The 25,244-nt window shown below is 39.9% G+C and overlaps 1 protein-coding gene across 1 annotated transcript in view; it reads right to left on the reverse strand.

Moving 5' to 3' along the window:
* Positions 1–362: 362 nt before the first annotated feature.
* Positions 363–25,244, reverse strand: part of LOC140206153 (protein sel-1 homolog 1-like) — a 55,791-nt gene continuing 30,909 nt past the window's right edge. The window contains exons 10-21 of the mRNA XM_072274395.1: positions 19,580–19,734; positions 19,288–19,344; positions 18,843–18,911; positions 18,683–18,760; positions 16,651–16,713; positions 14,110–14,197; positions 13,356–13,504; positions 10,906–11,071; positions 8,144–8,218; positions 7,132–7,304; positions 3,238–3,366; positions 363–1,806 (exon numbers count right to left, since the gene is read on the reverse strand). Coding sequence (XP_072130496.1) covers positions 1,639–1,806; positions 3,238–3,366; positions 7,132–7,304; positions 8,144–8,218; positions 10,906–11,071; positions 13,356–13,504; positions 14,110–14,197; positions 16,651–16,713; positions 18,683–18,760; positions 18,843–18,911; positions 19,288–19,344; positions 19,580–19,734 — 1,370 coding nt within the window. The 3' untranslated portion in view covers positions 363–1,638. The remainder of the gene's footprint in view (positions 1,807–3,237; positions 3,367–7,131; positions 7,305–8,143; positions 8,219–10,905; positions 11,072–13,355; positions 13,505–14,109; positions 14,198–16,650; positions 16,714–18,682; positions 18,761–18,842; positions 18,912–19,287; positions 19,345–19,579; positions 19,735–25,244) is intronic.

Here is a 25,244-nt window from a genome sequence, read left to right on the forward strand (position 1 = left end):
CTCTCCATCTGCCCATCACCCACACACTTAAATCATTGGGCCACCATCCCCTAGCCCATTGGTTTCATTTGACCATCATCCTTTCTTATTTGGTTCTACTCATCACCTTCCTTCTAGTATTCTAGAATCTTCCATTGCTTACACTCCTAACTCCATTTATAAGTTTTCTTGATGATAGCACTATAGTAGACTGCATCACAAATAATGATGAGTTGGATGACAGGAAGGAGAGAATTTGACTTGTCCAGTTCATCCTCTTAACAGGTCAGATTAACAACTTGAAGAGGATACTGGCACCTTGTCCAGTTCAATTAGGCTCCCATTGTTCAGTGTTAAATGTACGGAGCACTTAATGTAGAAATGAAGAGTCTCAGGCTACTTACATTTATTTTTATTAAAACAAGCTTAAATACACTTTAATGACTAATTAGACTGCATATTAAAAAGTTTGTACAACTTATTAACATTTTTAAACAATTTTACACAGCAAATCCTCATTGCATTTACAATATCATACATTTACAACAGCTACCCATCCCAATTTTAAAGGGAATACATATGCTTTGAGCGTTCAGTTATGCCCCAAAACAAAGTGCAATCTTTATGGACTATTTGCTCCAGAAATCACTACTGATTTTTTCAAGCAGTGTTTAAGTGGGCTTCCTAGAATTAGGCTCTCTCCCCTCCCTCCCCCACTCTAGTGGTTCCCCAAAGGTAAACACACAATTCTATTCTGCGCTCTACATTTGCTGTTATTCAAATCCATCATTAAACTCCAATTATTATCAAGTTCAATTAAGACATCTAAGATATCAAACATGTTGTCACTTGTCCATCATTAAATGGAGTACTTACTTCCATTAACATTTGCCTTGTCAAGAACCAAATTAGTCTCACAGTTTTGGCTCTGCACATTTTCAAAAAAATATCCTTATCACCACATTACTATGAAATAGTTCAGTTTTAGTATTTTTAAATCCTGCCTTGCAAAATGGTCAAATCCAGAGAAAACAGTAATGAGTACCAGGAGAACCCCTAACTAAAACAATGCAATCACTCAAAACTGTGGAAAACATTAAATCTGCAACATACTAATAACCAAATTCAAATTTGTTTTCAGGTTTGCAGTAAATTTAATCCTTAAATTGTGCATTAGTTATAGCTGATTTCAAGATGTCTGAAGTGGAGCAAAGTCACCATTCGACAAAAGAGTAAAGCTCCATAAGCAGACCAGCTGTTGAAAGCAATCCTTTGACAGTGAGGCAAACATTGGCAAATTCAAAGGACTAAAGTGCAGGAAAAGATCCATGTTCATTTGGTGATGATATACTTGTGTAATGGCACTTCTAAGAACAACTCTTGAAGAATTTTCTATATCCTCATGGAAAACAATTTGGGTTCAACTCAAAGTTGGGAGATTTAATACAAAATAGTAAAATTAACAATGTTTCAATGGTGAAGGACTAGCTTTGTGGCATTTGTAAAACTATTCTTCAGGCACTGACCTAAACAACTAAAAACCTGGTAAGCCCCAAAACAGGCTATTTTAATAAGAAAATGTGCATTTCATAAAAGTTAAAGATTAACTTTTTTCTTGCACTGCTGTTGGTGGTATGGTTGAACAAGACTGCATCCTTGCTACTGTTGCCCACGTTGAGGTTCTGGTGCCCGCAAGCGAGGTTGTTGCTGCCTTTGTCTATATGCAATCACAGTTCCCAAAAGCAGAGCTAGTATAGTCATGAGGTAAAGATCCCACTCAGGGCCCAGTAATGCATCCAAGTCAATCTGCATCCATATTTCTCGGAACTGCAAAAAAAAAAAAAAAAATCATACAATGGAAAACTACTGTGTGGCTTTAGAATTAAACCAAGACTGATAATGGGTAGGTCAGAAAGTTTTCAAATCCCAACAGGAACTTTGACCATTTTTCTTTCAAGCCTTTAACAGATTAGCTTTGTCACCTGTACAGCAAATAACACAATGAAATGCAACAGCAAGACATGAGCATAATTAGGTCATTCAGCCTCGAGTCTACTCCACCATTCCATCATGACTGATTTATTATCCTGCTCAACCCCATTCTCTTGTCTTCTCCCCACAATGTTCGATGTATAGACTAATCAAGCTCTGCTTTAAGTATACCCAATGACTTGGCCCCACACAGCCATTTGTGGCCATGAATTCCACAGATTCAATCCTCTGGCTAAAGAAATTCTTCATCTGTTCTAAATGTACACCCTTCTATTCTGAGGCTCTGGTCCCGTGTTCCCCCACTATAGAGAACATCCTCTCCACATCCACTCTATCTAGGTCAGGGGTTCCCAACCTTTATGCCATGGCTCAATACCATTATGGAGTCCATGAACCCCAGGCCTAGGCCATTTAATAGGTCTCATAGGTGTTATTCCACATCAACGATCAACATAGTCTGAGGATTTCTGAGGCATCCTATAAATGTCACCATACTTCCGGTGCATGTCCAACTTGAACATGTCCAGTTAGAAAAGCAGAGCCAAGTATATTAAGCGGATTTTATAAAAAGATCTTATTGACCCACCTGCCTATATGGGATATCCCCAAGCTGAGACATTAATAGTGAACTGCACAAGTTAAGCAGCCACATGAGCGATTGTTTAAGCTCCACCTTGGAGAAGATTCTTGCTCTGTAGTACTGGTGGCGACATCCACGAGGCAAAGTATTGCACAGGATTGAGGGAATAGAGGAAAATGACATTCCTTCCTGACATGGACAAGTGAGATGACAAAAACCCTTCTAAGGCAGTTCGAAAGCCACATTGCTCAGTTACATTGCCTAGGATTCGTATGTCCTTTCAAAACTTCCGTTTACCATTGCTTGGAATTCTGAAAACTAGTCAACAAATACCAAGGATCATGAAAAGCTTTGGACATTATTACCAAGTTCTTTTCTGAAAGGGATTAAGATTTTAGTAAAAGACAATCTACTCAAGTTGTACTGGTCTCATGTACAAAGCTCATTTCTGAGAAACGATTCTCCTATATTGATGAATCTCAGCTTGGTTTAACTTCCGGTCATGGTAGGGTGTACAAGCACAATTTTCCATAATGGCATCATGCAAAGTTTCTGATAGAACATTTCGCCCATTGGATATTACACTTATGCTTAAGGAAAAGGTAATTTTAGGTGTAATCATTAGATAACAAGGATCCTTTACATTAATAATTGTAGTAAATACACTTTAACATTTGTTTACTTACTTTGGTTTCACTCAGGTAATCCATTGAGTAGATCATTCCCAGTTTACAAAGGGCTAGGAAGACAGGAACTTGAGCATCAGGACTGGTCTCTGCAGCCATGTCATAAAACCGCTTTGCAAGATAAATATCCTTCAAAAAAAAGTTTAAGGTCTTAAAATTATCAACTCTTGATAGAATATAGGATTAATTTCCTTATTTTACCATTACAGGATATGAACCAAATATGCAATATTCTCTAGAATGATTCCTCAATACAACTGACAGTGCTGCATACAGAAACATGACCAGGTCCTGGAAATGTTACTGTACAGAGAAGTACCCAAACAGGATTCCAAAAATATACGGAATTTAAATAACCATGGTTTGACACTGCATTTACCGAGATGACAAGACTAGTAGCCAACTCACTCACTAAAGTAAACATTCCCTTAGCCTCCAAGATAGCAAACTACCAAATTGATTTCCTACACCACTTCCAAACGCAACCTTTGAGATTAAAGTGGCACTCCACATGTAATACATAATAAATGTTCCATTTAAAGGACTAGCCATGAAAACCACATTAAACTGCTGGAGACTACTACATGATTAAATTTTCCTTCCCAACTTAACTAATGGATTGGAAAAAAAACATAAGATGGAGAAGCAGAATTAGTCCATTTGGCCATTTCATCATGGCTGATCCATTTTCCTGCCTTCTCCCTGTATCCCTTCATGCCATTAATAATCAATTGAATTGACCATTTCTTATGTCCTTCATATACATGGAGTAAAAATCTTTATGTTATGACTGTCTAAGTGTGCAATTAGTAATTTGTAATAAATAGTATGCACAACAGCACAGTCAATAGAACAAAGAAATTAATTGTATCAACTTGAATTAATGAATCTGATGGCCTGGTGGAAGAAGCTGTCCCAAAGCCTGTTGGTTCTGGCTTTAATGCTGCAGTACCGTTTCCTGGATAGTAGCAGCTGGAAGAGTTTGTGGTTGTGGTGACTCTGGTCTCCAATGATCCTTCGGACCCCTTTTACTCACCTCTCTATATGCACTGAATAGTTAAAGGTTCACATTTACAGATGCGCTGGGCTGTCCACAACACACTGCAGAGTCCGAGATTGAGGGAAATAAGTTCCCATACCAGGCAGTGATACAGCCAGTCAGGATGCTCTCAGTTGTGCCCCTGTAGAAAGTCCTGCTAAGCTTCTTCAACCATCTGAGGTGAAAGAGGCGCTGTTGTCCTTTATTCACCACACAGCCTGTATGTACAGACCACACGAGATCCTTGGTGATGTGTATGCTGAGGAACTTGAAGCTATTTACCCTTTCAACCCCAGATCAATTGATGTCAATGTTAGCCTTTCTCCATTCCTCTTGTAGTCTACAACCAGCTCCTGTTTTTGTGACATTGAGTGAGAGGTTGTTTTCTTGACACCAGTGTCAGGGTGATGACGACTTCTCTGTAGGCTGCCTCATTATTATTTGAGACAAGGCCAATTAATGTAGTATCGTCAGCAAATTTAGTTAGCAGGTTGGAGCTGTGGGTGGAGACACAGTCATGGGTATGCAGAGAGCAAAGGAGGGGGCTTAGGACACAGCCCTGAGGGGCTCCTGTGTTGAGGGTCAGAGGGGCTCCTGTGTTGAGGGTCAGAGGGGCAGAGGTGAGGGAGCCCACTCTTACCACCTGCTGGTGATCTGACAGGAAGTCCAGGATCCAGCTGCACAAGGCTGAGGTCTCTGAACTTCTTGTCAAGCCTGGAGGGGATTATGGTGTTGAATGCTGAACTGTAGTCCAAGAACAGCATTCTCATACAAGCATCCTTCTCCAGATGTATAAGGATGGTGTGTAGAGCTGTGGCTATTGCGTCATCTGTCGATCGGTTGTGTCAGTAGGCGAATTGTAGGAGGCCCACTGTAGGTGGTAGTATGCTGCAGGTGTATCAACCTCTGCCTTAAATATTCCCAATGACTTGGCCTACACAGCCACCTGTGGCAATGAATTCCACAGATTCACCACTCTCCAGCTAAAGAAATATCTCCATTCTAAAAGGACACCCCTCTAAATATGGGCAATATATTTGAGATTGTACTCAAGGAATGAAGTAAAAATGCAAGATGACTGCTCATCGGATTTGTAACAGGGAATGAAACACTGCCAGATTATAAAAAACAGCATTCCATATAGATGCAATTCAAAGCCACTGGAAACCGTGCTGGGAATCCATAGAAAACATAGAAAACCTACAGCACAATACAGGCCCTTCGGCCCACAAAGTTGCACCGAACATGTCCCCACCTTAGAAATTACTAGGGTTACCCATAGCCCTCTATTTTTCTAAGCTCCAGGTACCTATCCAGGAGTCTCTTAAAAGATCCTATGGTATCTGCCTCCACCACCGTTGCCGGCTGCACATTCCACGCACTCACCACTCTGAGTAAAAAAAAAAACACTTACCCCTGACATCTCCTCTGTACCTACTCCCAAGCACCTTAAACCTGTGCCCTCTTGTGGCAGCCATTTCAGCCCTGGAAGAAAGCCTCCTCTGACTATCCACACGATCAATGCCTCTCATCATCTTATACACCCCTATCAGGTCACCTCTCATCCTGCGTTGCCCCAAGGAGAAAAGGCAGAGTTCACTCAACCTGTTTTCATAAGGTACGCTCCACAATCCAGGTAACATCCTTGTAAACCTCCTCTGCACCCTTTATGGTTTTCACATCCTTCCTGTAGTAAGGCGACCAGAACTGAGCACAGTACTCCAAGTGGGGTCTGACCAGGATCCTATATAGCTGCAACATTACCTCTCAGCTCCTAAGTTCAATTCCACGATTGATAAAGGCCAATACACCGTATGCCTTCTTAACCACAGAGTCAACCTGCACAGCTACTTTGAGCGTTCTATGGACTCGGACCCCAAGATCCCTCTGATCCTCCACACTGCCGACAGTCTTACTATAAATATTATATTCTGCCATACATGATAGAGGTGTATAAGATGGTGAGAGGCATTGATCGTGTGGATAGTCAGAGGCTTTTTCCCAGGGCTGAAATGGTTGCCACAAGAGGACACAGGTTTAAGGTGCTGGGTACGGAGATGTCTGGGGTAAGTTTTTTTTTATTTATGCAGTGAGTGGTGAGTACATGGAATGGGCTGCCAGCAACGGTGGTGGAGGTGGATACGATAGGGTCTTTTCAGAGACTTTTGGATAGGTACACGGAGCTTAGTAGGGCTATGGGTAAGCCTAGTAATTTCTAAGGTAGGGACATGTTCAGCACAACTTTGAGGGCCAAAGGGCCTGTATTGAGCTGTAGGTTTTCTATGGTTCTAATGTCCCGCTGCAACCTCTGACAGCCCTCTACACTATCTAGAACACCCTCAACCTTTGTGTCATCACCAACCTCACTAACCCGTCCCTCCACTTCCTCATCCAGGTCATTTATAAAAATCACGAAGAGTAAGGGTCCCAGAACAGATCCCTGAGGCACACCAACTGGTCACCGACCTTCATGCAGGATATGACCCGTCTACAACCACTCTTTGCCTTCTGTGGGCAAGACAGTTCTGGATCCACAAAGTAATGTCCCCTTAGATCCCATGCCTCCTTATTTTCTCAATAAGCTTTGCAAGGGGTACCTTATCAAATGCCTTGCTGAAATCCATATGCACTATATCCACTGCTCTTCCTTCATCAATGTGTTTAGTTACATACTCAAAAAATTCAATCAGGCTCGTAAGGCACGACCTGCCCTTGACAAAGCCATGCTGACTATCTCTAATCATAATATACCTCTCCAAATGTTCATAAATCCATGTCAAACAAATCTGAAAAGTGACACCATCCTTCAACTGAAACCATGTCGGTAAATACAAATGATAATTTTAAATGCATACCTGTTTAATGCCCAAACCCTTTTCATGCATGTAGCCCAAGTTAAACATGGCCTGTGCACTGTGTTGTTGCTCAGAGGCAAGTCTATAATGAATTACAGCAGTTTCGTAGTCAATGTCTGTACCGTAGCCATAGAAATGATAATCTCCAAGCTTGATTCTTGCAACTGTATAACCTAAAACAAAAGTCAATATTTAAGTACTTACAGAACTTGATGTTCATCATAATCATACAAAGATGTATGCCCCTTCCCCAACAACTCTTCTTTGATGCTTGCCAGCTTAAGTGCAATGGATGTTATTTGAGCAGATTCTGGTAAACTGAATTATTCTCCAATTAGAAATGCAGAGCTTTCTGTAGCAATTTTCTATTCAACTATCCGAATGAAATGTGGATCTCACCCTTATTCTGACTGCACTTTAGATCAGGCCAAGATTTGCTGCTTTTAATTTTAAGGAAGTAATATAGTATCCAAATTAGAATTAGCGTATCAGCTTGTTTATAAAGATTACAATTCTTAAAAGCGTTGGTTAAAATTTTCTTGGTTACAGTTGAGTGTCATTTAGAAAGTTCACAAGCATACTTTGAAATTGAACATTTAATATGACAAGAAAAGTTTTCATCTGAAACAGCATACCCCAGGCATCTAAATCAAATTAAAACAGCCAAAATCAAACTGCTTCCTAGGACAGTTTAAGTGGAATTAATGACTTGTACAGTATTTAGTCTGGAAGGTGCTTTGTATAAAAAATCTGTTTCAATGTGCAATCACAATTTGAATTTTACAGTATAATCTGGACTTTCCTAGAGTGCTACTTTATAATTTAAAGTGTACTGGACATTGCATTTGCATTTTGAAGTGCACAAAAACTCAGGTTTCAGAAGGCTTTGTGCCTCAAAAAAGGAATGGCTCAAATAGAGAATAAAGTCCTTCCACTCACTAGGGTTTCAAAAATCAAACTGCAGTAAGACTGACCAGAACTCACTGTACAAGGCTCTTTATGTTCATCTCACCTTGTGCTGCTGCTCTGTTCCAGTGTAACAGTGCTCGAGGATAGGTCTCATTTTCACCAAAAATGTTAGCTTCTTCTGCAAAAGAGAATAAGTATTTATTCTATTATTGAACTTTGAAGTCTTGAATAAAGAGTACATTACTGAACTCGATTAGATGACTCCTTAAAAACTCAGCATACCCACTGGTTTATCCACATTCTCAAGTTCACATTAACTCAACCTGAATAAAAATTATTTGATAGAATGGTAGTCAGTCATAATTCTGTATCTTCAGTTATAAATAAAGAGTCTGCTGTGCAATATTTCAGAATTCCAAACTTGACTTTTAAAAAAAATAAGATTTGAACAAGTATAAACCATGAGAATATTTTGCTGTTTCTATCAACTTGGAGTTAGCAGTGCCACCACCAGGCATTTCATGGTACAGCAACAAGCCCCTTTAATTAAATCCAATTAGAAGATACAGTACAGAGGAAAAAGTCCTTCAGCCTATGTGCACATGCAAAAACTGAAAAGTGAAGATGCTTTCAAAAATTATGAAATGAAGGTCCTGAGAGCATTGGCTCAAAATATTGACTGTTTACTCTTTTCCCTAGATGCTGCCTGACCTGCTGAGTTCCTCCAGCATTTTGTGTGCTTTATTCTGCAGATTTTCTCATGTTTGTAAATGAAAAGTTTCTAAATATCAAAACATTTACTGTAAAGAGCAAAAAAGCCAACAGTGAAAAAGCTAAATCAAATCAATACTTGGTTTGACCACTCTTCGCTTTAAAACGCATCAATTCTCTCAGGTACACTGACAGGCAGTTTTAAGAATTGGCTTGTAAGTTGCTCCGAGCATCTTGGAGAACCTGTCACAGTTGTTTGGCAGACTTTGGCTGTCTCTCTGTTTCTGCCTCTCCAGGTAATCCCAGACAATGTCACACCATCTAAAACCACAAAAAAATCTAGGGTGCTTAAGACTTTGGCAGAGTACTGTATGTGCGGACCACAATGCCCAATTAATTAAAAAATCTAAAGACTGGGGCACTGTGGCAGCATAGCAGTTAGCGCAATGCTATTACAGCTCAGGGTCTCAGTTCCAGCGTCCTCCAGAAGGTTTAGTGTCATTCCCATGACTGTGGGTTTCCTCCCACGGTGCAAAGACGTATCGGTTTAAGTTAACGCGCCATTGTAAATTATCCCGTGATTAAGCTAGGGTTAAATAGGTGGAGTGCTGAGCAGCACAACTCATTGGGCCAGAAAGGTCTCTTCTGTACTGTATCTCTAAATAAATTAAACTGCACATCTAATAGAAAGTGGTCTATATCTCTCCATTCTCTGCCTGTTCATTTATCTGTTCAAACACCTTTTAAATGTTTCTACTTCTACCATTTCCTCTGGCATTTAAGATACCTTTATCCCCAAAAATTGCCATGCAAATCTCCTTTAAAAACTTTACCCCTCTTGCTTTGTCTTCTAGTATGCCTTCGATCATTTTACAGTTCCACCGACTTTCCATCAGTTCAGTCTCTCTCAATTTTATCTACTTCAAGATATCCCTCAACCTCCAACATCTACAGAACACAATCCTAAATTTATCCAACCTCTCCAGTAGTTAATACTTGAATCCAGGCAATATTCCAATGAACCTTTTCTACATCCTCTGAAACCATCACATTTTACAATGTTGCACAAATGAGTTACATTCATTTGTTATGGTTTTCAGTGATCAAGGAAAAGAATTCAGAAAAAGATGTTGCCTGTACTGGAGGTCTTTAAGAGGAGAAATCAGATGCGATAGGGTTGTTTATCTTGGAGCAAAGAGGTGACATGGTCGAGGTATAAAATCAACAATCCCTTTTATTTATTTTTACAGCTGCCTGGGCCAACCATTGCTCTGAGCAGGACTTCTTTCATTATTATATACACAGCCTGAAAACTGCACAGCACTAAATGCTTTTTATTTTTGCAAATATTTAGAATGAAAATTGAAAAATCACATACTTTGTTAATTGAAGGGTATAGTATAACACAATACAGAACATGAGAATCTTTCACATTTCGTTAACTTTCTAGCTGTGTCCATTTCTAGCTGCGTGGCTATGCAGGACCATTTCAGTTACTGTGCAGCCATGCAGCTTACAGGGAACAGTGAACAAAATGGATAAGTAAAGATAGTAGCCAGCATCTATTTCTATAGCAGAGGTGTCTACATTAGAGAGCAAAGATTTAAAGGGATTGGGGAGGTTAAAGGAGATTCTGGAAGTACATTTTTCCAGATTAGTTAGCATGTGGAATGATCCCTAAAAGACTCAAGCAGGAGAAATATTTAAGAACCATTTCAACACAGTCTTGAGTGATCGATAGATTGACATATGAAATTAATTCAGACAAGTAGGATCAGTAAAGGCACAAATACGAGGGTCTGCAGATGCTAGAAATCCAAAGCAACACACAAAATGCTGAAGGAACTCAGGTCAGGCAGCATGTATGGAAGTGAACAGATAGTTTGGGTCGAGACCTTTCTTCAGAACCAACTGACAATAAAGACATGACAGTCAGTATGGATACAGTAGGCTAAAGAGCCTCTTTCTATGCTTTACCACTAACTTAACAAACTAGAATATTGATGTAATAGCAAGTAATTGTTTAACCACAAAGGTCACACTTGTTATACAGCGCATTTTCACAGAAAGCAGAATTTATACAAATATGGCCAGCAATAATATTTTGAAAGATGAATAAGACAGCTGAAATGCCACAAGCCTGGTTTTTCTTACTTTGATCCAGTATGAAGGCAGCGTTGCTCTGGGCCACCTCATAGCCTTGTTCAGCTAACAACAGGTATTGGACCAAAGCAGAATCAGTGTCGCCCTCCTTATAGCTACTATATGCAGACATCAGCCGCTCTGACCAGCGACCTCGCTCACAGACATTTTTGAACAGCTGCAGAAGATGAAGCAATTCAAATCAGAAAATGCAAAGTATATAGTACAAGTAGATTGTTATCCCAAGTACTCAAATGAGTAAAAATCCACAGACAAAAGAGTTGTAATATGGAGAGAGAAAAAAAACTGCAATCTCAAAATAGTCATTTCTGAACCTTGATTTCACTTGTGCAGAGAATGGATGTTTGCAATGCAAATACTGTACCAACTGAAGTAGAGGCCCATAAAACACACTCAACATTTCAGTAATATCTTTTTCCCCTACCATCAGATTTCTGAATGACAATGAACCCATGTACACAGCCCCCTTCTTTTTTCCCCTCTTCTTGCACTAATTTTCATATACATTTCTGATTGCAATTTATAGTTTTATATATTATACATTACAATATACTGCTATGGCAAAACAACATATTTCATGATGACATATGCCAGTGATACCAAACCTGACTAAAACTACTGAACTGCAATAAAGGACAACCTGTGCTAGATGCAGCCCAATGCCACTTACATTGGCTGGATTGAAGACCAATTAACTACACCCACTGAATTCAGGAAATGCAGTGAGGCCTAATTAGGTATACTGCTGAGGTTTCATCCCAAAACACTCAACAGGCTTTGTTAGGAGCCAAAGTTAAATTCTATGAAATTATATGTGCAGAATTGTTTTTAAAATGATTTGAGATTAGGAGTGTAAGAACAACTGGTTTAGAAACATCACAAAAATTTTCACAACATGCTGGAGGAACTCAGCAGGTCGGGCAGCATCTGTGGAAAGGATCGGTCAACGTTTCGGGCCGGAACCCTTCGTCAGGACAGTAGAGGGAAGGGGCAGAGGCCCTATAAAGAAGGTGGGGGGAGGGTGGGAAAAAACCAGTAAGGGGAAAGATAAAGGGGTGGGAGTGGGGAGGCAGGGAGGTGATAGGCAGGAAAGGTGAAGGAGGAATAGGGGAAAACACAACTCTGCTTCCCATTCGGATATGTCCGTACATGGCCTCCTCTACTGCCATGAAGAGGCTAAACTCAGGTTGGAGGAGCAACACCTCATATACTGTCTAGGTAGTCTCCAGCCCTTTGGTATGAACATAGAATTCTCCAACTTCCGGTAATTCCCTCCCCCTCCCTTCCTCTATCCCTATTTCACTCTGCCCCCTCCCCCAGCTGCCTATCTCCTCCCTCATGGTTCCGCCTCCTTCTACTACCCATTGTGTTTTCCCCTATTCCTTCTTCACCTTTCCTGCCTATCACCGCCCTGCTTCCCCTTCCCCACCCCTTTATCTTTCCCCTTACTGGTTTTCCACCTGGAACCTACCAGCCTTCTCCTTCCCACCCTCCCCCCACCTTCTTTATAGGGCCTCTGCCCCTTCCTTCTATAGTCCTGACGAAGGGTTCCAGCCCGAAACGTTGACCGATCTTTTCCACGGATGCTGCCCGACCTGCTGAGTTCCTCCAGCGTGTTGTGAGTGTTGCTTTGACCCCAGCATCTGCAGATTATTTTGTATTTACAAAAATTTTCAGAAGTGCCAGGATCGTTCTTCCAGCTCATTTTGGACTGACTAGTCAGTTTGATCCATGACCAGGATTCACTGCTGGACTACTGGCCATCGGTCATTCATTATGTGCCTGATGAAGTGAGCAATCACGTTCTTTCCATGAACATGATTGTTCTAGGTAAATTTCTCTACAGAAGAGTTTGCCATTGCCTTCCTTTGGGCAGTAATTACAAGATGGGTGACCCCAGCCATTATCAATACTCTTCAGAGATTGACTGCCTGGCATCAGTGGTCACATAACCAGGACTTGCGATATGCACCAGCTGCTCATTATGACCATCCACCATCTGCTCCCACGGTTTCACATGATTTGGATTGGAGGGCTAAACAGATGCTACAACTTCCTAAGGGGTGACCTGCAGGCTAGAGGGAAGCAGTGCCTTATACCTCCTTTGGTTGAGACGCATCTCAATCCAGCCACCCACTGACAATAGCCAGCATTATTTGACTCAGTACCAGAGACCTAATCATGCGGTGGAACACATTTATAAGCATCCCTTCAACAGTATACACTTACCTGCGAAGGCATTAAGGATCAACGCTTAGAAAACCAAAAACTAAAAAACTAGATGCTGGAAACTAGAAAACAAAAGACTAGAAATACTGAGCAGGTCAAGCAGCATCTGGCAACAGTTAATATTTCAGGAGGAACTTTTCAGTGACTTGAAATGTTAACTGGAAATATTAACTACCCCCACTTACAAAGAGCATCATGGTAAGCATTCTTACCTCAACAGCTGTATGACAAGATCGAATCACACCACTGCCTATTGCATGCATCTGAGCCAAGTTATAGAAAGCCAGTATGTGTCCAGCTTGTGATGCAAGGTTAAAATACTTCAAGGCTTGTTTGTAATCTCTCTTCACACCTACGCCATCTATAAAACAAACATTTTATTTGAGGTGACAGAAAACCCACCAAGAGTAAGCCTTAAATAAATTTGGAGACAAATATGCATTAATGGTAGAAGAATATCATTCAATCAACTTGTAGTTTTGTTCAACAGCTTTGAGTTGAAACCAAACTTCCCTAACTTATCATCCCCACTGCTCTACCAGTTGATAAATTTTATACAGCACACTAAGTTTGTTGAGTAGAACAGTTTACTAGGAGGTAGAACAAGCTGTTTTGTCAGAAACTGCCCCAAGAATGTTAATACTGATTTTGTAATCAAAATACACTTTCTCAGTATTGAACAATGCAATTCCAGACATTCAAAAGAAACACTGAGCAAGGCAACTGCTCAAACTCATAATTGCAAATATTAATCTAAAACATGCTCTGAACCAGAAATTTGATTTAATCAAAATCAAAAAAACAAACTTGTAATGAAAAGATTGACATCAAGTTTTGAAATAATATTTTAATCTATTGATTGATGTTTGTCATATTTAAAAGTACTTGACAAGCAGCTGATTATCAACTAGATCTGCATATTTTTAAGATAGGTCTATAAATAGTAAATATGAAAAGATTCCTTACTGTAATACATGGAGCCCAGCTGAAGTTGTCCATCCACCCAACCCTGCTCAGCAGCTTTCTGAAAGTATTTCAGTGCTAATTCATGATTCTATTAAGAAGGGAAAAACAAAGCAACTTGGGATTCAGTTCAAATCAAAACATAATTTTAAAGGTACTGTAAAATCAGGTAGCAACTTTGTCCTGCTACCACACAAAATAGTTTTCAGCTTTAACAATCCTGATACCAATTTGATTTTGTACAGTGTTTATTTTTGGCAAGGTACTGGATATTGCAGATGGGTACAATTAAAGCTATCTGGAGTACTGCATACAGCTCTGGTTGCCTCATTATAGAAAGGAAGCAGAGGCTTTGGAGGTGCAGAAGGGTTTGTGCCTGGATTGGAGGGCATGTGCCAATGAATGGTTGGACAAACTTTGGTTGTTTTCTCTGGAGCAGCACAGGCAAGATCTGATGGAGGTCTAGAAGATGTGAGGCACAGATTGAGTAGACACACAGCACCTTTCCCAGAGTTAAAACGTCTAATACCACATGGCATGCATTTACGGTGGAGGTGGGGGGGGGGGGGGCATGTCAAAGTTTTATGGGGGATAAGTTTTTTGTTATTGTTTATTAAGTGGTGGGTGCCTGGAATGTTTGAAGTAGCTCCATGAATGTGAGGAAAATGGAAGGATATGGTCATTGCAAAGGCAGAGGGGATTAGATAGGTTGCCCATTTGATTAGTAAGTTAATGGACTGGCACAACGTTATGGGCTGAAAGGTCTGTTTTTGTGCTGTACAGTTCTATGTCTATATACTACAACAGCATACACTAGATGTGAATCAATAACCATTGAATAATGGAGGGGGGGAATGATAGCCTGTTAGAGAAACAAGATTACAGAATACTTGGAAGGCAAAGTAGGGGAGGCATGGGGTGCAAAGTAGAGGTAATCACAGAAAGATATGAATTCAAATATGAATATTTCAAGCACTGTTACTGGGACTGGAGGACTGAAGTTATAAGGAGAGACTGAAAATGCTGGTATTATTTCCCTAAAATGTTCAATCTTGAAGGGTAGCCTTACGAATACATAAAATCATGAGAGGAATGAATAAAGTCTTTTCCGCCCCAGTCTAAACCAAGAGGACACCCATTTCAGGATATGGTAAAGATTTAAAGGGACTCAAGTAGAAAACAAAATTTTCCCAAGAGCATGATCAGCACATGAGATGGATTGCCAGAGGAAGTTGTAGTGGTGGGTCCAATCATAATAATTAAAAGGCATTTAAATCATGCGCACAGATGGAAAAGGGTTAGTCAAATGGAGTCAAATCGATTAGCTTGAATAGACATCTTGGTCAGTATGGACAAGTTGAGGGAAGGAGCCCGTTTCCATCCGGTATAACTGATTCTAGAAGTGAAATCTGCTTGTCCTGGATTAAAGATATGATTTGCTTTGAATAAGTGCATTGTATGGATGTTGGAAATCAACATTGGCCAGTACAGCAAGTATTCACCAGAAATTGCAAAACTATGAATCAACATTTCAGGAGATAAGTCAAAATCTGGCAGCATGAAGTATTTTAAGGGTCACAAATTTAAGTCAGAATTAGGTGTAATGCCACAAGTGAAAAGTCTGGAGCAGGTAAAGACGGTAACATGGAAGGGAAGGGAAGTGCTGTAAGGGACGAAGCTCAACTTGTGACAATAGCACATGATAGGGCTCTAATACCTCTTTGGCCATCCTGACCTACAGCACTGTACATAGCTATTATCTTTATTGCATTCCCCCTTTCCTCTGAAACCTGGCTTTGGACTAGGCTATAAAGCAGTATATTCTGATGACGAAAATGCAACACTCATCCCAATTGCAGCAGAAAACTTGGACCTCATGCAAATCTGAAGTCTGCAAGATGGGCACCAATGGCTCATTTCTAGGTCACAGAGTTCTATGAAATGTTCAATCAGGGACATGGACAGGAAATAAGCAAACCTTAAGTTCTCAATTGGACATTGTGGTGGCAACTTTTGATACAAACCACAACACAAAGATTCTTAAATTTCCACAATCCTGCCTGCTCACTTTATCTTGAAGAGCTATGTTATAGGATCTCTGCTGTTACATCTTCACAATGAGGAGGTTCCTGCTTAATTTGCACAATTTAGGCAGGATTTTTACAACAGATCAAATCATTCTAATTCAGAAAGTTAGTCACAGCTCAAGGAAGGAAGGTTGTATTGAAACTGCAAATGTGTTAATCAGATAGTCAAATGCAATGTCACCTTTGTAAAATTGGCTTTGGTAGGTCTGCAATTCATTAAAGAATACAAATTGTTCCTCATTATACCTCTAGTTCTAAAGTGGAAGAAACAGTAGAGATGGAGGTGGGAGAGTACAAATAGCAAAAGCAACCATCAGTGTTGACAAAAACAGATTTAAAGCTATAATAAATTCCACTTCAAAACTTTCCTGCATATGAAAAACCAGTATCATTTTGACCCAGACAATTATTTATTCCAATCAGATACAATCTGACCATTAAAAACACTCATACATACCACTGGGACACCCTTTCCATACAAGTAAGCCATTCCCAGGCCACTCTGCCCAACTGGATTACCCTGGAAATTGAACAGTTTGTTATAAAGTCTGCAAGAGTGATCAAAGAAATAATTAGAGAAGCCCAAAATATCACATTACAGCTTCCCAAATATAATGAAAAATTGGTGATCAGAGTCTTTTCCCCAGGGTTGGGGCATCTCAAACTAGATGGCACAGATACAAGAGAGGCAAGATTTAAGAGAACTGAGGTAACTTCTTTACAGAGGGTAGTGTGTACCTTGGAGGGCAGGATGGAAATAAGTCTACCAAAGGAGGTGTAAGGTGCTCCTTTCATCTGCTAGCTTGCAGGTCACCCACGGGCAAGGTGTAGCACCTGCTTAGCCCCTGATCAGGGTTACATGAAGCCATGGGATAGTTGTGATATGCACCAGCTGCTCGTACAAGTTTGCCATTGCCTTCTTCTGGGCAGTGTCTTTACAAGACAGGTGACTCCAGCCATTATCAATGCTCCTAGAGATTGTCTGCCTGGCATCAATGGTCACATAACCAGGACTCACTAGACAATTGTATGACACACATTTCCCTGTGAGGCCATATTCAAATATCCAAAACCTCTTCAGCGAGCAGCTATTGACCAACTTGGTGAAAATGAAAAGCACTTATGAGGATTTATACTGCTTACATTGCGACTGAACTTGAAGGACTGGTTACAGTGTTTGGTCTTGAGATGACACAAGGCAGTATGCAAAAAAATGCCAAATTCCTCTAGTTTCAGCTTGGGTTGTGGGAAGATTATTATTGGCCAGGACTTGGAGTGTTCACCTCACATGGGGACGTGGTCAATGCTTAAAAGAAATGGAATGTAGTTCATAGATTACAGCCAAGATCACACCCAATATAGGGTTGAGAGATATAATAAATCAGCCATGATGAGATAGCAGATCACACTTGATTGGCCAAATGGCCTCACTCTGCTCCTACACTGGCACAGTAGCGTAGTGGTTAGTACAATACTTTACAGTAACAGCAGCCCGGGTTCAAATCCTAGTGCTGTAAGGAGTTTGTACGTTCTCCCCATGACCATGTAGGTTTCCTCTGGTTCCCTCTTACAGTTCAAAGATATACTGGCTGGTAGGTTCATTGGTTATTTAAATAGTCCTGTGATTAGGTTAGGTTCATTGTTATTTAAATAGTCCTGTGATTAGGTTAGGGTTAAATCAAGGGTTGCTGGGTAGTGTGGCTCAAAGAGCCTGAAGGGCACTGTGTCTCTATAAATAAATGTCGTGGTTAAATTAACATTCACAACCCGAAACTTCTTGAATGGTTTCAAACGACACACACAAACCAAGCTATTGATTGATAAAAGGAATTTCCATTCACCCTCCCCAGTTCAAGGTTTTGTTGCCTTGCTAGTACAAGATACAGTCCATCAAAATTCTTGGTTTTGTTTCTTGGACTGAGTTACAACAGGTTGCCGGAAGTGATCATATACTACAGAACACAGTAGCGAGGGGGAACTATACCAGGACACCAAAACTGCACGTTATTGATTACATACTTGAGTATAAACCACTTGCAAATTTATAAATCCATTAGCTTCAAATGCTGAAATCAGAAAATAATGCTAGCAGTAGTCAACATGTCCAGCAAATGAATAGCTTGCTGTTGATTTTCTCCGAGACTTATACAACTTATAAGAATTAAAGCAAATTATGCCATTTAGTATGAAGGGTGTAATGTTTATTTGGTGGCAATAAGAAAATTGAAATAACATTTTTAACCTTCATTTACACAATCAGAAACTTCTGTGTTGGTCATGTCTAGTTAAACTAAAGGAATGACAATTGGAATTTGGGTACCACTGATCCTCAGCACAAAGGCTGGAAAAGTTAGCTGCTGATACCTTGAGAACATTTGCATTGTTCATCTTACAGGAATAACTTATTTATGCCTTTGTTAAACATTCAGCTTTGAAAGCAATCAGAGCACCAAATCCAAAATCACTTGAAAGCTACTGAATCTACTTACCATGTCTGCCGATTTCTTGAAGTAATGATACGCAGTGTCATTGTTCTGGGGTACAGCACTACTACCCTCTGAATACATCTGAAAAAAAATTAGAAGTTCATCTTCAAATTTACTATTATACCCAGTTTTGTGTGTATGAATCATTTCACTTTGTACTTACTTTTCCAAGAAAAGCCATTGCATGAGCGTTTCCAGTGGCTGCTGCCTGATTGAAGTAATCAAATGCTCTCTACAAAAGCAAAGTAAATCAACATAATGCGCAGAACAAGTAAGAAAATTCCTTCTATATAAAGCAAAACGAAAAGAAACAAGCACTTGGAATATTTACTCAATGTCAAGTACTGTAGGACATCATGCAGAGGTGGCCAGAACACTTTCTACAGACATTAAAGCAGTTTAAGACTCTGTATCAGGAGACCACAGCACACTATTTATAATTCAGACATCACTTAAAAAGATGTTATAAGTGACAAAGCAAAGTAATTGTCTAAGCAGTACACAAATCTTAAGAATGTACTCTTTTGAAAAAGGTACCAAACATAATAGTCGCCACTATTTGGCACAATTTTGATCATTAAACTGCTCAATTATTTTCAAATAGTTACCTGATAATTTTGTTCTACACCTCGTCCTCCATGCAGATGTAATTGACCAAGTCCAACCTTAAAGAGATAGCATTTTTATTTCAAACTTTCAGCACCTTTGATCTGAATGTTAGATGGTTTGACTTTCTTTCAAGTTTTAAACAGGAAAATAATACAATGCATTATGCAAAGCTTCTAACAAAGCTGCTTATATCTGAATATATTTAATCTGGGTGAACAGTAATAAACAAAACCTGCATATCACTCTGAATTTTACTAAGCCAGACTTTCACAGAACATGTCAACAAAGTACCTGTGCTTGGACATCTCCTTTTTCAGCCAGGAATTGGTAATATTGAATTAAATCATCCTCCAGCATTCCACTGCTAACACCAGAGTTCTCAGCTTCATCAAGAAGACGAATTCTCTGAACAACATTACCACCAGTTAAGGACACATCACTGGCAACTAAAAGGAAAAGTTTAAAAGCTGATGAGCTACATTAACCAACATATGTGGAAGGCTGTGGAAATAGTTTCTGTTTAATGACAATATTCACCAAAACGACGAAACTTCAAAATTTTCTGCAGCCACAGCAAACAGGAACTACAAGTGAACAAGGTGTACAATACATTTCACTGTACCACAATACTTAACAGATTTTTGAAACCTGAAATACAAAACCCTGGAAGTGATCATCTTAGGCAATATTCATGAAAGAAACCATTTCCTAAATAGATTGAGCTGCTAACCTGTATTTAACCCTGCTTTTATCTAACATCTTTCTCTTCTGTTTTCATGTTTACACTTTATCCCATTGTAAAGCACTTTGAATTACACTGTCTGTATGAAAAGTCATCTACAGGTGGCCCGTTTTCCGAACGTTCGCTTTACGACACCTTGCTGTTACGAAAGACCTACATTAGTTACCTGTTTTCGCTAACAGAAGGCGTTTTCACTGTTATGAAAAAAGGCAGCGCGTGCCCAAACAGCCAAGCTCCTCCCCCGGAACTGCATTCTAGTCGGCATTGCTTAAACACGTGCTTTATCTCGATTTATTTTGTGCATCCGTTAGCAAGATGAGTTCTAAGGTATCGGAAAAGTCTAAAAGAGCTCGAAAGGGTGTAACACTTAGCGTAAATCGAGACATAATTAAGTGTTTCGATCGTGGTGAATGAAGAAAGGTCATTGTCCGCGCGTTGAACTTGCCTGCATCCACCATTCGCACTATTTATACGCAGAGAAAGAATTTTGAAAGCTGCTTATGTTATTGTTGGTTCTGCTTGTAGCAAAGTGGTCTCTCTTAGTCGGCATCCAATAGTGGATAAAATGGAAAATATATTGCTTGGTTGATTGATTGATGGGTGTACAAAGTGTGGTGTTCCGTTAAGTTTTCTTATACTTAAGGAGAAATCAGTCGGTCTTTTTAATAAGCTGAAACAGAAAGCACTGGACGATGGTGATGAAAGTGGAATTTCAAGGTAGTCATGGGTGGTTTGATTGGTTTCTGAGGCGAGGGCAGCTTCACAGTTTAAGCAGTGGTCCCCAAGCTCCGGGCCGCCGACCGATACGTTGCCGTGAAGAATGCAGGGGTGTAGCGGTAGTTGGAATGCACCCAGCACAACTTTAAGAAAAAAGCCGAAATAAACAAGCTAATTAGTTAGGTGCCGCCCAGCACGTAAATGTCGGCCCAGATCAAAGGCGATTGCCAATTGCGTCAGGTGGTTATCCGTATAAGTGTTTAACTGTGACGAAACTGCGATTTATTGAAGTCTTCCCGATTCCGGTAAGTGAAACCATACTGCACATACATTATTTCTACTTTATATAGGCCATGTATTTTTGTGTGTTATTTGGTGTGATATGGCAGCTTCATAGCTTAAAGGTTACAGGAGAGAGTGTTTCTACTGAGAGCGCTTGTGCCGTGTTTTTGCCAAGAGCGCTTCCACGAGATTTTCGCTGCACTAGACAGTGCTACAGAAAAATATTTCTACTTTATATAGGCTGTGTATTTATCATATCATTTCAGCTTTTACTGTATGTTACTGTTATTTTAGGTTTTGTGTGTTATTTGGCATGATTTTGTAGGTTATTTTTTGGGTCTGGGAATTCTCAAAAATTTTTCCCATATTAATAAAAAGGTAATTGCTTATTCACTTTATGACCTTCCAGCTTATGATCCGTTTCATAGGAATGCTCTACCTTCGGATAGTGTGGGGTGGGTGGGGGGGGGAACCTGTACCAATAAGTTACTATTTCAGATTAAAGACTTCTGATAAAAGGTTAATGGCTCAAAGCTGACCAGCAGTATCTTACTGTTTCTAATTTTAAGTTAAGACAAAAAGGCAAAGTCAAGTTCACATAATAGGAATACATTAACAATTTCCACACATCCATTTATACAATATACAATTGAAAGTAAGGAATTAAAATACAACTTTGCAGACATTTCAAAGCTGGGAAATTAGATTGGATAGATAGATAAGTGAGTAAGGGGCAGGTAGATGCCAAAGAGGTGTTCCACATGAGTAAATGTAAACAAGTTGACCTAAAACTGCAACTTAATTGGATGCCTATGATAGTTGGTTCAATTAGGTATGAACTCTTAAACTTATTAAAATAAGTTCTTTTATTCTAATATTTTTAAAAAATGGCTTGGTAGAAAAATGTCAATATTTGATTGCTTTGCTTAAAGAGTTGAAGGTCTGTAAAAAGGTATAGATAAGATGGGGGAAGGCTGAGTGGTGAAGAAAGATATTCCATGACTGGACCAAAACATCAAGTACACTTTTCACTTAGTGACCAAAATGCATGGCTAGCTTCCTCATCATCGACCGATGTAATTGCACAAGGGAGCCAAAACGACAATTTCTGACCTTTCTAGTAGAGAAAATACTGGAGAAGCTGAAACAGGCCAAACTCCCACAAAAGCTGTTGCTTAACTTCTACAGAAGCACAATTGAAACCGTCCTGACCGACAGCGCCACAGTGTGGTATGCCAGCTGCACAGCCGCTGAGCGACAAGACCTGCATCGCGTGGTGAAGGCGGCCCAGCGGATTGCCAGGATGGAGCTTCCAGGACTGGACACCATCTATTCCAGCAGACTCAGGAGGAAAGCAATCAGCATAACCAGAGACACCACACACCCCGGCCACTCCCTGTTTGACCTGCTGCCGTCCAGAAAAAAGTTCAGGACACTAAAAGCCAGAACAAATAGACTGAGGAACAGCTTCTATCCCAGAGCTGTGGCCTCCATCACACCACTCCCACAGAACAATGACTGAAACTGTGAGCACACAAGGACTCAAATACTTGCACTAACGGCACTTTGTGCATCACTGTGATAATCTGGTGCTGCTGCAACTTATTTTCCGCTACTTATCTATTTAATACCGTTTTTCTATTACTGTCTTGTTTTTATCTACCGCTTTATTTAATTGCCTGAGAGGAAGCCAAACAGAGTTTCATTGTACCTATGTATAATGACAATAAAGATTATTCAATTCAATTTTGTTAAAATACTCGACTTGTGGCCAAAATTCTCCTCAGCAGATAGCAAGTCACTGATTTAATAGATTAGCTAGCAACAAAATCCGATTAAATTTAACTGACTTAGCATTAGGTGACAGGTGATATGTCTCTACCAGAGGAGGAACAAGGTGCTCCTTCCTTCCACAAGCCCATGGCTCATCCTTGAAGCACCTGCTAAGCACCACCCACTCCACCAAATCAGGGTCATGCAAAGCCATGGGATCAGGTGGTAGATTGCTGTACAAGCCGCTGGTACATATCACAAGTCCTGGTTAAGCGACCACTGATGCCAGACTGACACTGAGAGGAGTATTGATGATGGCTGGGGTCACCCATCTGGTAAAGACACTGCCCAGAAGGCAATAGTAAACCACTTCTATAGGAAAAAGTTGCTAAGAACAATCATGGTCATGGATAGACCATGATTGCCTACATGGCACATTATGATGGGCATTAAAAAACAGAATTTTAAAAAAATAGAACACCTGAAGAACTAGGACAAAAAAGCCCAGTTTTGCCACTTAGATCATGACTGATACTGTAATGGAACTCCAATCTATGCATCTTTGCTCTATATCCTTCTATGCTTATGGTTAGCAAAGTCTGAAAGAACTGATTACATTGGTGCTAGAAAGTTTGTGAACTTTGTAGAATTTTATATTTCTGCATAAATGACCTAACAAGTGATCAGATCTTCTTGCAAGTCCTAAAACTAGATAAAGAGAGCAAAAGAAATAATACAAAAAAAACATTATACTTGTCCATTTTTTAATTAAGAAAAACAATCCAATATTACATGTATTTGTTGGAAAAAGTATGTGAACCTCTGGGATAATGCCTTCTACAAAAGCTATTTACAGTCAGGTGTTCCAATAAATGAGATGAGATTGGAGGTGAGGGTTATATAGCTGCCCTGCCTGATTTTAAAATAAGGCACACAAAGTCAGGTTACTGACAGAGCCTGCTCCTCTCAAGAAAGATCTACTTATGAGCACCATGCCTCGATCAAAACAACTTTCAGAGCACCCAAGAAGAATTGTAGAGATGCATGAAGCTGGAAAAGGCTACAAAAGCATTTCTAAAGCCAAGTGTTCATCAGTCCACAGAGAGAAATTGTCAGTATTGTTGCTACACTCCCTAGGAGTGGACATCCTGCAAATATCACACCAACAGCACAACATGCAATGCTGAAGAGGGTGGAAAAACCCAAGGGTAACAGCAAAAGACCTGCACAAATTTCTAGAATTTGCTAAAGTCTCTGTTAGTGCCGCTCTAAGGAAAATACCGAACAAGAAAGGTGTTCATGGAAGGACACCACAGGAAACCACTGCTCTACAAAAAAAAATTGCTGCACGTCTCAAGTTTGCAAAAGACTACCTGGATGTTCTACAATGTTCTGTGCACAGATGAGACTAAAGTTAAACTTCTTGGTAGGAAAGCACATCGCCATGTTTGGAGGGAAAGGGCAGTGCACACCAACACCAAAACCTCATCCCAGCTGTAAAGCATGGTGGCAGGAGCATCATGGTTGGGGGCTGTTTTCCTACTTCAGGGCCTGGACAGTTTGCAATAGTTGAGGGAACAATGAATTCAAAATTGTATCATGACATTTTACAGGAGAATATCAGGGTAGCAGTCCATCACCTGAAGCTTCATAGAAGTTGGATAATGCAACAAGACTAATCTGAAAGACAAGAATAAATCATCAACAGAATAGTTCAAAAGAAAATCTGTGTTTTGGAATGGCCAAGTCAAAGTCCCCGAACTTAAGCCTATAGAGATGTTGTGGAAGGACCTGAAGCAAGCAGTTCATGCAAGAAAGCCCACCAGCATTCCAGGGTTGAAGCAGTTCTGTAAGGAGGAATGGCCTCAAATTCCTCCAAGCCAATGTGCAGTTACTGGAAATGTTTGGTTGAAGTTATTACCCTACAAGGGGGTCACACCAGTTACTGAAAGCCAAGGTTCACATTTTCCAACAAATACATGTAATATTGGATCAGTTTTCTCAATAAATAAAAGTATAATGCTTTTTGTGTTGTTTAAGTGGGTTCTCTATCTAGTTTTGGGATTTACATGAAGATCTGATCATATTTTAGGTCATATTTATGCAGAAAAAGAAAATTTTACAAGGTTCATAAACTTTCTAGCACCACTGTAGCATTACTTACTGAATTGTTACATTGACATCTTTACCATCTTTTGGATGGAGAGCATTTTCTCCAGATACATTTTCCATTAACCTAGACTCGCAAGCTAATGATAGGATTCTAATCTATTCCCTTAAAATCTTCAAAGAGTCATTCTGTTTTTTTTATATGTCCCACTAATCCTACATTGTTAGTTGAATATAGGAAAAACATGCAATATTTCTAAAAGTACACGCTGTTATGTACCCCCAGGGTTCATATTTTCAGACGCAGGCCCCAATATTGTTAGGGACCTGGGA

Source organism: Mobula birostris, chromosome 1, assembly GCF_030028105.1.
Source record: "Mobula birostris isolate sMobBir1 chromosome 1, sMobBir1.hap1, whole genome shotgun sequence".
Taxonomy (NCBI): Eukaryota; Metazoa; Chordata; class Chondrichthyes; order Myliobatiformes; family Myliobatidae; genus Mobula; species Mobula birostris.